The sequence below is a fragment of the Lissotriton helveticus genome, chromosome 8 (genome assembly GCF_964261635.1).
Source record: "Lissotriton helveticus chromosome 8, aLisHel1.1, whole genome shotgun sequence".
Lineage (NCBI taxonomy): Eukaryota > Metazoa > Chordata > Amphibia > Caudata > Salamandridae > Lissotriton > Lissotriton helveticus.
In genome coordinates this window covers 367,385,709-367,402,185 of record NC_136069.1, presented here as the reverse complement: position 1 = coordinate 367,402,185, position 16,477 = coordinate 367,385,709, and the positions used below count along the sequence as shown (strand labels likewise).

The 16,477-nt window shown below is 46.1% G+C and overlaps 1 protein-coding gene across 2 annotated transcripts in view; it reads right to left on the bottom strand.

The window, feature by feature from the left end:
- Positions 1 to 16,477, bottom strand: part of PDS5B (PDS5 cohesin associated factor B) — a 772,752-nt gene that overhangs the window by 16,001 nt on the left and 740,274 nt on the right. For both annotated transcript variants that reach the window (XM_078657163.1, XM_078657161.1), the window contains exon 34: positions 10,089 to 10,227. In XM_078657163.1, coding sequence (XP_078513289.1) covers positions 10,089 to 10,227 — 139 coding nt within the window. The remainder of the gene's footprint in view (positions 1 to 10,088; positions 10,228 to 16,477) is intronic.

Here is a 16,477-nt window from a genome sequence, read left to right as displayed (position 1 = left end):
TTCGTGCACATGGGATGAGCCTTACCTCCTATGCAGATGACACTCAGTTGGTCCTGGCCATCAAGAACAACGGCCATAAAATGGCTGATGATCTCAAACTAGGCATGGTAGCAATTGGGAGCTGGATGGCTTCCAATTGTCTAAAATTAAATTCCGATAAGACGGAAGTAGTCATCTTCGGACAGCTGATTCCGGAGTGGTCATCCCGTTGGTGGCCCTCGTCATTAGGCTCTCCTCCCGAGCCTGTTAGCAAGGTGAGGAATTTGGGAGTCATCTTCGATGACCGCCTCACTTTTCATCCACATGCTAACCAGATTACCTCCTCAGCCTTCCACAAACTGAGACTCATCAAAAAAATCCTTCCCTTCCTTCCTGACAGCTGGTAAAACCCTGGTTACTTCCCTCGTATTGTCCACCTTGGACTACTGTAACGCATTATTCTTAAATGCACAAGAAGGAGTCCTAAATAAAATGCAAATAATACAAAATTCAGCTGCTAGGCTCTTGGGAAAAATTCCCAAATATCAATCCGCCTCGGACACCATCAGAGAGTTACACTGGTTACTCATCAGAAACAGAATAAAATGTAAAACTCTCTGTATCGTGTACAAAGCCTTGCATAACCTGGGCCCAGCTTTTCTTGTTCAGAATCTGATTCCTTATTGTCCCTCCAGAACACTACGTTCCTCCAGTCTAATTGATCTAGTGGTTCCCCGTACTAAAACAGTTTCCTGGGAGACAGAAGATTCCTGGTGTCAGCCCCTAAGTCATGGAATACGTTGCCCCACTCGATTAAAACTAGTCCCTCTCTTTGGCTCTTTCGCAAGCAACTCAAGACTTGGCTTTTTTATCATTAAATTCAGCTCCCCCCTCTCTGGTTAAATACTACAGATATTTTAGCGCCGAGACGCCCATGGGCCATTGTTCGCGCTTTAGAAATATTACTAAGAAATAAATAAATAAATAAATAAATAAATTGTGAACTCCTGGAAGGTGTTCTGCTGCCAGATGTATGTTTTGAGGAATGGCCCATCTCCAAATGTTCTGTGCGAGCTGGGACAGTTGCAGAGAGTGTGTCCCCCCCCCTGTTTTTGTATATAATATATGGCTGTCATATTGTGCGTCCAGATTAAGACAGCTTTGTTTTGTACTTTTAATTGAAACGTTTTGAGTGCTAAGAGTATTGCTAGCAGCTCTAGATTCTTGATATGGAGCAGTTTTTGTTGGTTGTTCCATTGGCCTTGTGTGGTATAATGTAAGAGATGGACTCCACATCCTGTGAGGGATGCGTCTGTCGTGAGCACTATTTGTGGAACCGGGTCGAGAAACGGCCGTCCTTTTGTCAAGTTTTTTGTGTTCCACCATTGCAGAGAGCGATACATACGGACGTCTACCAACACCAGGTCTGTGAGCTGACCTTGAGCCTAATTCCACTGTTGTGCTAGACACTCTTGTAATGGGCGCATTTGCAGTCTTGCATGTGGAACTATGAAGATGCAAGATGCCATCATGCCTAATAGTCTCATGAACACTTTGGCTTGGAGAGACTGCTGGTGTTGAAAAATGGAGACTAAGGCTTGAATGCTGTGTATCCTGGCTGGACTGGGATACGCTTGAGCTGTAGATGTGTCTATGGTAGCTCCGAGATACTGATGAACATGCGAAGGCTGCAGATGCGACTTGGTGTCGTTTATTGTGAACCCCAAGTTGTGCAACGTTTGTATTGTTTGATTTGTGTGTCGGACACATTGACTGAATGATTTGGCTTTTATGAGCCAATCGTCGAGATAAGGGAAGACATGTATCTGTTGTCTTCTGAGATGTGCCGATACTACTGCTACAAAGAAACAATGTCCTGAGAGGTAAAGATATGTAGACAGTTAAACATGCATGCATACAGCATTACTTGTAAGGAAAGAAGGAGAACAGTCATTGGTATGCGAAGAGATAGTTAATCATCTTTATAGTATAACATTAATTTCATGGTCGGACTTATATACAGTTAGAAGCAGCACTGCATAAACTGAATTAAAGAGAACCATATAAAACTCGGTGCACAGGGTGTTCAAAGTGAAGGTGGCGACGCAAGTGAAGAAGTGAACAGCACGGGCGGCGCACTGTGAGCAAAAGTGCAAATATTTTACAGTGAGTGGCTCAAGATAACATGTGACAGTGTGATATCACAGTAATCAGTGGATCTTTCAATTCAATGTTGAGCCACGGAGAAGGGGTGCGCCTATTGTTGGGCTCTTAGGTCGACGGCGTTTCGATCCTCGTTGATTAGGATCGTCATCAGGACTGGGTTGTCTGATTAGGGGCGTGCTTGATAGTAGTCCGGAAAACCAGAAGGAGGGTGGTTAGTTAGCAGTCCATCCAGGTAATGTGGGGTCACTTGCGAAGCATGGGGTCAGTCCAGTCACCGGGTATCTTGGACCTGTTTGTGGGCACTGCTATCTGTCTGTGCCTGGGTAGGCCGTCTGTAATCTGGCCGGTGTTCAGCACATAATCTGAAAGGTTTGGTCTGTCTCTGCAGGAATTAATCTCCGCGTGTGAGGGATGGGACCAAGTTTCTGCGTTTGAATCAAACTACTGCTAAGCACTTTGTGAACACTCGTGGTGCTGTTGTGAGCCCAAATGGAAGCACTTTGAACTGGTAGTGCTGTCCTTGTATTACAAACCTTAGATACTTCCTGTGAGCAGGATGTATAGGAATGTGAAAATAGGCGTCTTTTAGGTCTAATGTTGAGAGAAAATCGCCCTGTTGCAGCAGTGGGAGTACTTGTTGCAGAGTGATCATGTGAAAATGATCTGATTGTATGTAATGGTTGAGGGGCCTGAGGTCGAGAATTGGTCTCAGTGTCCCGTCCTTTTTGGGAATTAGAAAGTACAGGGAGTAAACTCCTGTTCCTTGTTCTTCTAAAGGAACCAATTGAATAGCATCCTTTTGTAGAAGCGCTAGAACTTCCTGTTGAAGCAGAGTCAGATGGTCTGTAGACATTGGACGCTGTCTGGGTGGTATGTTTGGGGGGGTTTCTGCGAGCTCTAGGCAGTAGCCATGTTGGATAATCTGTCTCACCCACCTGTCTGTTGTGATGGAGTTCCAGACAGGTAGGAACTGTGATAATCTGCCCCCTACAGGAGTGGAATGCTGTTGGGGGAGCAGAGGGAAGTCACTGTTTTGGAGTGGAAGAGGAGCGGTTGTTGTTGTTACCTCTACCTCGCCCCTTATTATTATTGCCTCTGTATCCTCCTCTAAAGTAGCCTTTGTTAGAGGAGGTTTGTGTGTGCGTTTTGAAAGATGATGTTGTATCTGCTCCGGTTTGCTTGGAGCCTCCTCTATAAAAGGAGCGAGGAAAATAACTTCTAGTCTGTGTGGATTGTAACGCTCCCATAGACTTAACTGTGTCTGTGTCCTTTTTCATTTTTTCTAGTATAATGTCTAATTCAAACAATTGGTTCTGATTGAAAGGCTGGTTTAAGATGGTAGTCTGCACCTCCGCCTTAAACCCGGAAATGCGTAACCACGCATGTCGTCTGAGTATGACACTTGTATTGACTGCTCTGGATGCTGTGTCAGCTACATCTAGTGCACATTTTATTGAGGCATTAGATATTAATTTGCCTTCTTGTATGAGTTCTGTTGCCTGATCTTTGAATTGATCTGGGAGGTGCTGCAGTAGTTTTTCCAATTGATCGTAGTGAGCTCTGTCATAACGTGAGAGAAGGGCTTGCGTATTTGCTATGTGCCATATATTTGTAGCTTGTGCAGCAATACGTTTACCTGACGCATCAATAACCTTGGATTCTTTGTCAGGTGGGGGCGTGTCACCAGAAGTCTGGGAATTAGCTCTTCTCCGTGCATTGGACACTACTAAAGAGTCTAGTGGCAGATGTCCTTTAATATAGACAGGATCAGATGGTGCTGGTCTATATTTCTTTTCTATTCTTGGATTTAACACTCTACAACGTACCGGGTCTTCAAATATTTCTGGAGCATGTTTAATGACTCATTTGATCATGGGTAGTATTTGCGTAGACCTTTGTGACTGCTCAAATGTATCCAGTAAAAAATCCTCCTCAATGGCATCAGAGTGCATTGAGACCCCGTGGTAAAGGGCAGCTCTATTTAAGAGGTGATTAAACCCAATACTATCTTCTGGAGGGGAAGGTTTTGTTGGGTAGGACTGAGGATCAGGAATGTCAGGCACATTGTGTGTTGGGAAGTCATATAAATCGTCATCTCTAGGATCTGTATCTGGATTGATATCTTCATCTAAAGGGTATGCATGTGGCTCTGGTATGTCATCCCCCCCACCTAGATCATGAGTGTGGTGTGATGATTCAGGAGACTGAATAGGAGACTGAATAGGAGAAGCTGTAGGTGAAATGTAAAGAGGGATAGGAGAGGAAGAAGGTGAAGGAGAGGAAGGGTGCATTGTAGAAGTTGCACAATCCTTCTTTTTGGCAGGAACCACAGGTAGAAGTGGTGTTTCTGCTGGTCTCTTCTTGTGAGGGATAGCTTCCACATGTCCAGTTTTTGGGTTGATATAGACCTTCTTTTGTTTAGGATCTGGTCTAAACAGTTCTCCCTCCTCTACAACCTTCTTTGGCGTTGGTTTTTTCGGTGCCGATAGAGGTTTCTTTGTGTCTTTTGCTTTAGGAGGCGTTACCGTGTCCTGTGGCAAATTTTTCGGTGTCGAAGCTGGTTTTGCTTTAGTAGGCTTGTCTGAGGGTTTAGGGGACTCTGAATCAGACCTTACTGTCCTCGGTACCGAGGTTGGAGTCCTTTGAGTGGAAGCAGGTTTTGTCGGCTTCGAGGCGTCGGAATCTGGTTTTCCCTCTTTGTTCTTGGAACCGGACGGTTTCGGAGCCGGAGCTTCTTTGGGATCCGGTGCCATTTTTGGCTTCGGTACCGGTGCGTCTTTAGGCGAGGGTGCCAAAGGATCTTTGTTTTTTGTTACCGAAGGGTGTTTTGGCTTCGGTATCGAAGAATCCTTCGGTGTCGAAGGATGTTTGTGCTTCGGTGCTGATGGAAGAGGTGGAATTGGCACGTGTGGTTTGCTCGGTTCCGAGGCACCGGAAAGCGTAGTCGTTTTCCTCGGAGCCGAGCCAGAAGGCGGGGCGTTTGAGGGAATATTTCGGTCTCGACTGGGCCCCTTGAGCGGAGTGCTGACCGTTGCCTTGGGCAGTGTCTGTGGTGCAGGGGCAAGAGTACTCACGGGTTGACGAGATGGAATCGAGTCATCTGAGTCCTCTGCCTCTGGTACGATCAGGAGATCAGGCGAATCTTCTTCTGGGACGAGTGGAACCTAGTCATCGAAGATGTCCTCCGGTGCTGGGGCTGATCTCCTCATGTCGTGTCGACGGGCCCTCCGATCCCGAATGGTCTTTTTCGATCGGAAGGATGCACCAGCTGTGCAGGTCGACTCGTCGTGGTCTGGCGATAGACAGAGGTTGCAGACCTCGTGATAATCGCTATGAGGGAATTTCGCTCGACATACCGGGCATCTCTTGAACGGAGTCCTGTCCATGAGGTGTAGGCCGCACGGCGCCGATGGGCCCAATGACCCGCGTCGACGCACCGGAATGGAGCTGAAGGTTTCGAAAGTAGTATATTCGATGTCGATATTGTTTGTATAAAGTTTTTACGCTTCGAAGTTGCTGGAAAAGTTTTTCTAGCCGGAGCGGAGAACTTTCATCCGAACCCAGTGGCGGAAAAAAACAATCTGAGGATGGAGTCGATGACCATGCGCAGTATTGTCCAAGGGAGGAGTCGCCTATCTCGTGTCTACAAAGACTTCTTCCAAAAAGACAACAACTCACAATCATCCGAGCCCAACACCAGGTGGCGATCTAATGCTAAGTGTACACTCTGCAGCTCATATGCCTCGAACACTAACATTAAAGGAGCACGTGAACATTACTGCCGGGGCATGCTATCATACACTCAGCCTCCTCCGAAGGGTTTTCCCTCTCCTGCCACTAGTTACACGTAAAACCCTAATCCAGGCTCTGGTCATCAGCCGCCTGGACTATTGCAATGCCCTGCTGATTTCTGCAAAGGAAACTTCCCTGAAAAAATTACAAGTAGTCCAAAACACCGCAGCCCGTTTGGTGATCAATGCCCCCCCTCCCCAGAAGCACATCTATTCCGTTACTTCGAAAACTACATTGGCTTCCAGTGAAAAAGAGTATCATGTTTAAAGTCTGCTGTATGGTGCACAAATCCCTAAACACCATGGGCCCAAGCTTTCTGACAGAAAAGCTGGTCAGATTCACACCGTCCAGGCCCTCGTCCAGGCCGATCGAGTCACCAAGCGCTCCTCCACATCAAATTAGCCGGCAAGGGCAGCAAAACCTTCTCCCACCTTGCTCCACGTTACTGGAACTCACTCCCCATCCAATTGCGCCAATGTACCAACTTCCTGGCCTTCAGAAAACTGCTGAAAACTTCACTGTTCTGAATCTTTTTCCTGGGTTGGTCACGAGCAGTCACAGCACAGAGATACCCCGATGGGGGTGATTCGGGCGCTCTACAAATTACGTAAATAAATAAATAAACCTGTTGACGGAAATTTGGTTGATTTGCCTCCTGGACCCATTGGGACTGAAGGTGCTCCAAGATGCCCAAAAATGAGGTGCATAGCCTCATAAAATTTCATGAGTAGGCAGGGGTCGCTAGCTCCAAGAAACTCAGAGAGGAGCAGAGCAGACCCAGGCACAGGCTCTGCGGGCGGAATGACGGGGCAAGGTATAGACTAGTCTCATTATTCCCGCACATCATATCATCCAATGACCTGGACCAGCACAGTCGAAGTTCCAGAGCGCTTAAACTTTTTATGCTTGTGGGACTTAACTGATGATGACTTCGAAAGCGACAACACTAACGTGGGCTCCGAGAGCGGGTCCAGAACATTCAACTTGACCAGAACATGGAGCTCAGTCTTCCAATATCGGGCCGTCAGGGGCTTCATCTCCCGCATCTCTTTGAGATTCATGGTGCGGCAGTCGAGACAGTTCCTGGAGTCCTGATCCAACTGTTCTTTTCACAACCTTTTTTACATATGTTCCTTCAAAGCAGTTTTCTGCTTTTTAATTAGGTAATAATAAAATATACATGTTATACTCTTATTTTTTTCATCTGAGCACTTGCTGGTGTTTTTCTCTGGGGACTCATTGCCTTGTTACACTCTGTACTCATTGCATCTCTTTTTTTCACAGCCTTGAGAAAGCCCTGGCTTAACTTGCCACATAGGGCGAAACACGTGTCGGCTGTTTCCTTTTTTTAAAAAACGTTCCAAAAAATGAGCTAAAAAAAGAGTGAAACCATGCACAATGGATCTATAAAGCGGTGAATGCAAATAAAATAACTACCTTCATTTAAAACAATTTAGACTATTGTTCTGTGTTATATAAAGGAATTACCCTATTGGCTAAAACAGATAGTTTGGAAGGGAGGAACATATGCTTACACCTCTATTCTTACTTGTTAATACGAGGCTGGAAAGGTCCAGAGCCTCGAGCAAAGTTTCACCAGCACTATAGGAATTAAAATCCAGAATCGGGGTCTCTGGACCCTCCATTCTTTTTTTTTTTTGGTCCTCATTCGCCACCAATCTCGCTTTAAATGCACCCTCAAGCAGTCCATACCCACACTTAGCGAGCTGAGAGGCGTAAGTGGCTTGTACCATGCTGGGTGCTTTCGACCTGGCCCATAGAGTATTCAGGCAGCGTAATCATAGGACCCGAAAGAAGAAGAAAAAAAAATTAAACAAAAAAAAACTATACATTCGACTTCGGGTCCCTTCTTGTTTTCAGTATGTTCCAAGGTGTTCTCTTCTTTTTGATGCCTGTTCTCAATAAATCCAACTTGGAAGTCGCCAGGACAGAAGATTGCCAGTCAAAAAAGGAGGGAGGGATAGGGCCAGTCCATTTTATACATATTTGCCTCCTAGTTAGCAGCACAGCATAAAAGAGTGGGGATCTTGCAGGGCCTCTAACATTGTCCTGTCAGCCAAAAAGGACCAAGGATAGGTCGATAATAACAGGGCTTCCTATTGTGTCCGACAAAAATTTACCAACACTGTCCCAACAGGAGATCAGAGCTGGACACTCTAAACATGTGAATATCGGAAGCCAAGGCCAGTCCACATTTCTTGCAGCGTACAGGCAACTCTTTATTAATTTTGGAAAGCTTCAATGGGGTAAAATAAGCCCTGTGGATGGTGAACAGATGGTTCATTTTTAACCACACCAGCTTTACTATATCATACAGGAGTTTACACGAAGATAGCCACAAGGTGTCACATTCTTGATCTGGTAAAACGCTTCCCCATAATTCCTCAGCAAGATTAAACTTGCCATCCACAGCCTCCAAAACTGCCTGGTACCAAAAGGAAACTTTTTTCTTCCCTCAGGGTCTGGTTCCAAGATTGTGCTCTAAATCATTACCTCTCCCTAATAAGCTTTCATGGGTTGTTTGTAACTGAGCCTGAGCCGAACTGGCCAACTACAGGTATTTAAATTTGGAGAGGCCAGGCCCAACCCTCTCCCTAAGTTGTTCCCATGTTACCAGAGTGCCATCTGAGATCAGATCCCCCTTAGAGGGACCGCCACACTGTCCCTCAAACATTCTGGACCTCCAGGGGAATCCCATAAAGGCGCCATACTAGACAAGTATCCAAGGGTGACTGACCTCCTCAAGTCTGCCCATGTTTTACCCAGACCCTGCAAAACCTTAAGCCTGACTTATTTGAAAAACTTTACATCCCCAAATTTAAACAAAAAACCCTCCACCGGAAAGTGTGAACTCTGAAGCATTGCTAAAAACATCCCTCCTACTCCAGTATTGACTGGCATTTTCAATAACATGGGCGCATGGGAGAGTTGAAAGGCCCAGGCGTAAAGCTGGATATCTGGCAAGGCAAGGCCCCCCTTCTCCCTCCGGCGTCTCAGCTTTTTCCAAGCTAGCCTCAAGAATTTATAGCCCCAAACAAAGGAGTTAATATCCCTCTGAATTTTATACATTTGTGATTTTTCAAAATGAAGAGGGATACAGTTAAAAAAGAAGGTGATTTTTGGAAGTATTGTCATTTTAGCCAAATTGACTCTGCCGATGAGAGAGGGAGCGAAGCCCAGGTCTTCATTAACTTCACGCACTCTCTCGCCACCGTAGTCAAATTAGACTCAGCAATCTTAGCTATATCTTGCAAAATGTGAATAGTAAGTTACTTACGGTCGGTGACAAACTTTCTAGTGGATACTATTTCTACCTGCAGATTCATCACCACTTGAATATCCCAGGTGCAGACTAAATCTGGAAAAAAATAACTTTTCCAGATCAGTAGGGGGTGCTGGTTTCATGTTAATGCTGGAAGCAACTCCAGTTATGTCACTGGAGCCAAAAAGGGCCCTAATCCCGGTGCTCTGACATCAGACCCCATCCATTTTTCCCATGCCTTTCGACACAACATCCAGAAAGAGAACCACATCAATCTGCAAGAATGCACTGCAGCAAACTAACTGGGAGATGAATGGGATCAGTGAGGAATCTTCAAATAAATGGAATATTCACCAGAAAAATAATTTCCAACGTTAAATAATAATTTTTTTTAGCCTGATGGATACTTGAACATACAGATTCATCACCTCTTGAACAGATTACAAGACAGTAACCCCAAAATTCCCAGGGCCTCCAGGATAGTATTACGAGGAAATCCTGCAGCACAGAACTTGCAAAATAGCAATCCATCTCACCTGCAATTCCAAACAATAATGCCTGATGAAGGTTTGACGGGAAGCCCACGTCATCCCCTTACAGAGCTCAGACACACCTGGCTGACTAAAGAGAAGGTAGAACACTTTGCACTAGTGGACTGATCTCAAATTCCCCCAGGTGGCTCTTTCTTTTCAGGGGTGCAACACATCTTGATGCATAACATTTTCCAGCGGTATATTGTTCACTTCTGGGCTGCCCTGCACTTCTTGCTGCATGTGTTCCCTACACACAGATGGTCTCAAAAATTCAAATACTTCACCCGCATCTACGTGTAGTTTAATTTTGCAAGCTTAAACACCGTAAGACTTACAATTATTGGTTTGATGACTTCTTTTTCCACTGGTCCCTCTTCCTGGGAAAGGTCTTCACTGACGGCGGGGCTACTTTGTGCCACTTCCATCTCCTCTGTGGATTCGTTTTCTTTACTTGCTGCTTTTTTTACGCGCTTACTACGATTTAAAAAAACAAAAAAAAACATTAATTGCTATAAACAGGACACAAGAAATATAAAAAGTCAGCTTTTGGTGGGAGGGGAAGACAATATGCAAGACATTGTAAAATACCTTATATAATAAAGTAATATCCCTGTTAAAAGTTACGGCATTATTCACTTAACTACTACTTCTCTTCTTTCCTCATTTTATATCTTTTACTATCGTTTGAGTAATTTGGGCTTTCCTTTTTCTGTATTTCTCGTTTTTCTAGATCAATGTGTCTAATAATCTTTGTCATTATAAGTTATTACTTGGAACGTTAAGGGTTTGAACTCTCCCATTAAGAGGCAAAGAACTCCATCTCATTTAGCCAAATTAAATATTGATATTGCGTTCCTCCAAGAAACTCACCTTTCAGATACTGAATCATTAAAACTAAAGAGAGGTTGGGTAGGTGAAGTTTTTTATTCCTCAGGTGATGCTAAACGTAATGGAGTGATGATATTGTGTCGCAAATCCCTTACATACTCTTTGCTATCTCAAGAAACAGACACTAACGGTAGATGGTTAAGTGTTAAATTATCTCTAAAGGGTGTTCCAGTCTCTCTTTTAAATGTATATGCCCTTACATGTGGTGAACCTTCCTTTTGGCCCACGCTGGCCAAAAGTATCACTCACTGTATGGATGATAACTTTATCTTAGCGGGGGATTGTAATCAAACTTTTGATCCATTCATTGATAGGATATCTAAAGTTACATTCGTTCCTAATAAGCCCCATAAGTCCTTCGCTCAAGCTATCGCGCAACATAAGCTTCTCGTTGCCTGGCATCTATGTAATCCGACCACGAAAGAATTTACTTTTTACTCCCCATCTCACCACTCTCAATCAAGGATTGATTATATTTTTGTCTCTCATAATATTGCGCAAACTCTCACTAATGCAGAGATTGGCCGCATTCTATTGTCAGATCACGCCCCTGTCTCAATGAGCATTGACATTCTGCCTAAAGCTACAGGCCCTAAAAGATGGCGTTTTAATAACGCTCTTCTTTTGGATTCAAAGTCTAATGTGTTTTTTACCAGTTCCTTTGATGACTTCTTTGAGATAAATCAAACTCAATCCATGCCCTCCTCCACCTTATGAGACGCATTTAAAGCAGCGGCAAGAAGTTTCATAATTGGCTTTGTTGCAACAAAACAAAAAAAATCGCTTGCAAATTCACCGGGGACCTCCTTCAGAAGATTAAGAGAATGGCGCACTCTTACTATACTTCACACTCCAAAGATTGCCTAACAGCCCTCATTGATGCCAAGATGCAATTCATCAAAAAATCTACAGAAGAGGCTTCCTTATATTTGTTAAAATCCAGTGAGAAATTTTATGGGGGTAAAAATAAAGCTAGGAAAATTTTGGCTAATTATTTAAAAGTTGGCCATAATAAGCTAAATATTTACGATGTAAAATTCTGATTTGAAATATAAAGATGCTGATATTTTGAATGAATTTTCTCTCTTTTATAAAACGTTTTACACTTCTGAAACTCAACCCACTGCCCAATCCCTATCTCATTTCTTCTCCAGCATTAATAAACCCCAACATTTTCCTCTGGACCTTTCTTCCCTCGAATTAGACTTAACACAGCAGGAATTATTCAAAGCCCTCCAACACCTTAAAAAGGACAAAGTACCGGGACCAGACGGTTTCACGGTCGAATTTTATCTCCATTTTTCCAAACTCATATTGCCCAAGTTGATCTCCCTCATAGACTCTTTCACCACATTAGGCAGCTCCTCGGGCTCCTTCTCTGAAGTGCATATATGCCTTATACCCAAAGAGGGAGTAGTTTCTGTCCTGTAACTCCAGTTCTGTAGTAGGGGTATCTCTGTTTTAGTCATAATCTAGTGAATAGTCCCGTTCATGTGCGTGGACCCCGGCAATCAAAAATAATCTGTTAAGTTGTCGGAAAATTGCAGAACTGCAAAGACACTTAAGAGAGAATTTAAAGACACATAATGCAGCCTATATCCACAGGCTACACTGTCCAGTACTTCAACTAGAAATTCCACCAAAAAAACACACAAATAGCACAGCTTGCACAGTTTTCTCCATAGAGAAACTTGCCTCTACCAGAAAAAGTCTCTGGAATGATAGAGAGGAAGGCATGGACAGACAAGCCCCATAGGCTGCCATTATGTGGCTTAAATAGGATACTGTGCCTTTAAGAGAACTTTCCACAACTTCTCCCAGTATCCCAGAATGCACAGCAGGTCCCTCTTGCTTTCAGCTCTTTTTGTAGGGTAACACGCCAGACCTGTAGCATTCCTTACATGAATCTCTCTCCACCGGGGAGGCGGGCGGGCGCTTATGACTATAACAGAGATACCCCTACTACAGAACTGGAGTTACAGGACAGAAACTACTACTTCTTTAGTAGGGGATCTCTGTGTATAGTCATAATCTAGTGAATAGAATGGCAAGCCCATCCCCACACCAAAGCGGCGGTGGAGAAAAGAGAAACACCACCACTACTGTGCGAACAGATTTCACAGCGAAGCCTGCCCAACCTGAGCGTCTGCCCTGGCATCAGTGTCCAGACAGTAATGCTTAGCAAAGGTATGGACCGACTTCCAAGTGGCCGCCTTGCAGATTTCTGCAATTGGAACATTACGGAGCAAAGCAGTTGTGGCAGCTTTGTCCCTGGTGGAATGAGCCTTAGGTTTACCCCCTGAGGTCTTATTAGCTTTTTGGTAACACAGCTGTATGCAGGACACAATCCACCTAGAGATAGACTGCTTAGAGGTCGCAAGACCCGTCCTGACCGATCCATAATTGATAAACAATTGGTCTGACCTACGAATATCTTTGGTTTTATCCAGATAAAATTTCAACACCCTCCTAACATCCGGGGAATGTAAAGACCTTTCCGCTGGAGATGAAGGATTCTGAAAAAACGTAGGCAAAGTTATGGTCTGGTTGACATGAAAATCAGAAATAACCTTGGGAAGAAATTTAGGATGAGTACGCATAACAACCTTAGCAGCATGAAATACAGTATAAGGTTCTTGGCAGCACAACGCCTGATTTTCACTCACCCTGCGGGCCGATGTAATGGCCACGAGGAACGCCGCCTTCCAGGACAGGTGCTGCAACGAAGCCTTTTGAATAGGTTCAAAAGGCTCCTTCATCAATCTGGACAGCACCACATTCAATTCCCATGAAGGCGAAAGAAGCCGGACAGGAGGGAACACTTTCTTCAAGCCTTCCAAAAAATCTTTGATCATAGGGATCTGAAAGAAGGAAGTCTGTGAAGGGCATTTCCTGTAGGCAGTCAATGCAGCCAGATGAACCTTAATGGAATGGACATTAAGGCCAGACTGCGCCAGATGTAGAAGATATGGAAGGATGACATCTTCCTTACATGTCGTCGGGTCATAGTTCTTGGACTTGCACCAGATGCAAAACCTCTTCCACTTGTAAGCATAAGAAGTCCTAGTGGAAGGTCGCTTAGCCTCCTTCAGGAGATTAAGATGTCCATATTGCACTATCTCAGGAGCCATGCCGCCAAACTCAAAGACAAGAGGTTGGGATGCAACATCTGCCCCCCGAACTTCGTGAGAAGGTCCGGCCTGCACGGCAGCCGTATGTGAGGAAGGAGAGACCGGTGAAGCAGGTCCGTGAACCACCACTGTCTGGGCCATTCCGGGGCAATCAGTATCATCCGCGCCCTGGACTGGGACAGCTTGATGAGAACCGTCGGAATCAGGGGAATGGGTGGAAAAGCGTACAGAAAGCTGTTCGACCAGTTGATCCATAACGCATTTCCCAGCGTCCACGGCTGGTAGTACCTGGAGGCGAAGTCTCGGCATTTGCTGTTTTTTTTCGGCAGTGGCGAACAGATCTACGTCTGGAGTCCCCCACCTTTCGAAGACTTCTAGTACAGTCTGCTCAGTGCGTCTGCCTGAACATTCTGCACACATGGTAGATGGGTGGCCGTTATCGTCAGTCCTCTGGCCAGAAGCCAGTGCCAGATCGTCTGCGCCTCCTGTGACAGGGTGCGCGATCTCGAGCCCCCTGCTTGTTGAGGTAATACATCGTGGTCGTATTGTCAGTTTGCACAAGCAGAGAGTTGGTCTGGAAGGACGGAAGAAAGGCCTTCAACGCCAAGTGAACAGCTCGGAGTTCCAGGAAATTGATGTGATACGTGGACTCCGTCTGGGACTACGTTCCTTGAATCTGTAAGTCTCCGGAGTGCGCCCCCCCAGCCGTGGAGAGACGCATCCGTCACGATAGTCTGCGTGGGAATGTCCTTGTCGAAGGGAACCCCTCTCAGGAGATTCTCCGCCGAACACCACCACCTCAGAGACTGAAGAGCACGCAGAGACAGTCGTATCTTGTCGTCCCAAGATTCTCTCCTCTGATCCCACTGATCCTCCAAGCACTCCTGCAATGGTCTCATGTGCAGCCGTGCATGAGGCGTGAGGAAGATACAAGAGGCCATCGGTCCCAGTAGAGAAGACACCGTCCTCACTGTTGTAGATGGAGCGGTCATAAGAGCCTGAGCCTTCCGAAGGAGTGATAATCGTCGCTCCTCCGAAGGAGATACGCTTGCTGACAGCGTATTGATGGTGGCTCCCAAGTACTGTATGCACTGGACTGGAGTCGGGACAGACTTGGACATGTTGATGTGCAACCCCAGCTTGTTCAAGAGAATGCACGTCTTCTGGAAGTGCGCTTGAGCTTCCGAGAAGGAGGAGGCCTTGATCAACCAATCGTCCAGGTAAGGGTAGACAAACACCTTGTTCTTCCTTAGGTGTGCGGCTACCACTGCCATGCACTTCGAGAATGTCCTGGGCGCAGACTTCAGCCCGAATGGCAGTACTGTGTACTGATAATGATTGGCGCCGACTTGGAATCGCAGGAACTTCCTGTGTTTGTGTGCAATGGGCACATGGAAGTAGGCATCCTGTAGGTCTATGGCACACAGCCAGTCTCCCCGTTGCAGCTGAGGATAAATCTGATGCAACGACAGCATGCGAAACTTTTCTCTGCGAATCCACTGGTTTGCTTGCCGCAAATCCAGAATGGGCCTGAACTCGTTCTTGTCCTTTTTGCGAACCAGGAAGAACCGGGAGTACAGACCTCTTCCTCTTTGAGACAGAGGTACGTCTTCTATCGCCCTTTTCCTTAACAGGTTATCGGCCTCCGCCTGGAGCTCGCGCAGCTGAAACTGCGAGCTGACCGGAGGGATTGATGGAGGCGGGCTGGTGAACCGAAGACTGTATCCATTGCAAACAATATTCAGCATCCACTTGTCCTGAGTAATTTTTCTCCACTCTGCCAGAAAAAATTGAATGCTTCCCCCCACCGAAGTGGGTAACGGATGAAGGGGAAGTAAGCGCTCAGGGCCTAGACCCGGCCGGGCCCTTAGTCGCTGTTGCCGACTGTTGGCCACCTCTGCCTTTCTGGCCCTTCTTGAACGGCCTTCGGAACTGTTGCTGTTGTTGCTGCTGCTGCTGTCCCGAAGACTGGCCACGCCCTCTGCCCTGTCCACCGAACCGTCTCTGGAACGGTCAGTACGACTTCTTGTTATCCTTGGGTTTTTCCAGACCCACAGCCGTGAGCGTTTCGGCCTCTGCCTTCATGCGGGCCATTTCGTCATCCGCATGTTTTCCAAATAGGGTTTCGCCAGAGAATGGTAGATTGGCAACCCTTTGTTGTGCGTCAGGTTTTAGTGACGTGAGGCGGAGCCAGGCGTGTCTTCGCTGGTTAATCCCATGGCAGAAACCATGCACCGCCAGCAGGGAAGAGTCGGCTGCAGCACTGATGACCTGATTCGCCACCAACATCCCCTCATTCAACACCTCTTGGAAATCTTCTCTCTTATCACGCGGCAGATGTTCTACAAACTGCTGGAGGGATTCCCAGAGGGCTCGGTCATACCGCCCCAACAAGGCCGTGGCACTCGCAGCCTTCATGGAAGTCGCCGACGTCCCACAAACCTTTCTCCCAGACGAATCCAGCCACCTAGATTCCTTATCTGGTGGGACTGTGGATGATGGAGTGGTGGCATGCTGTTTACGAGCCGCCGTCACTATCACAGAGTCTGGAGGGGGTTCCACCCTTAGAAAAGCCGGATCCGAGTCGGGAGCCCGGTATTTTTTCTGCAGTCTCGAGGGGGCCACCTTAGTCACCGCCGGGGTGAGGAAAAGGTCCATGGCCGGCACCACCAGGCCCGGTACCAGTGGTAGAGATGGCCGAGACA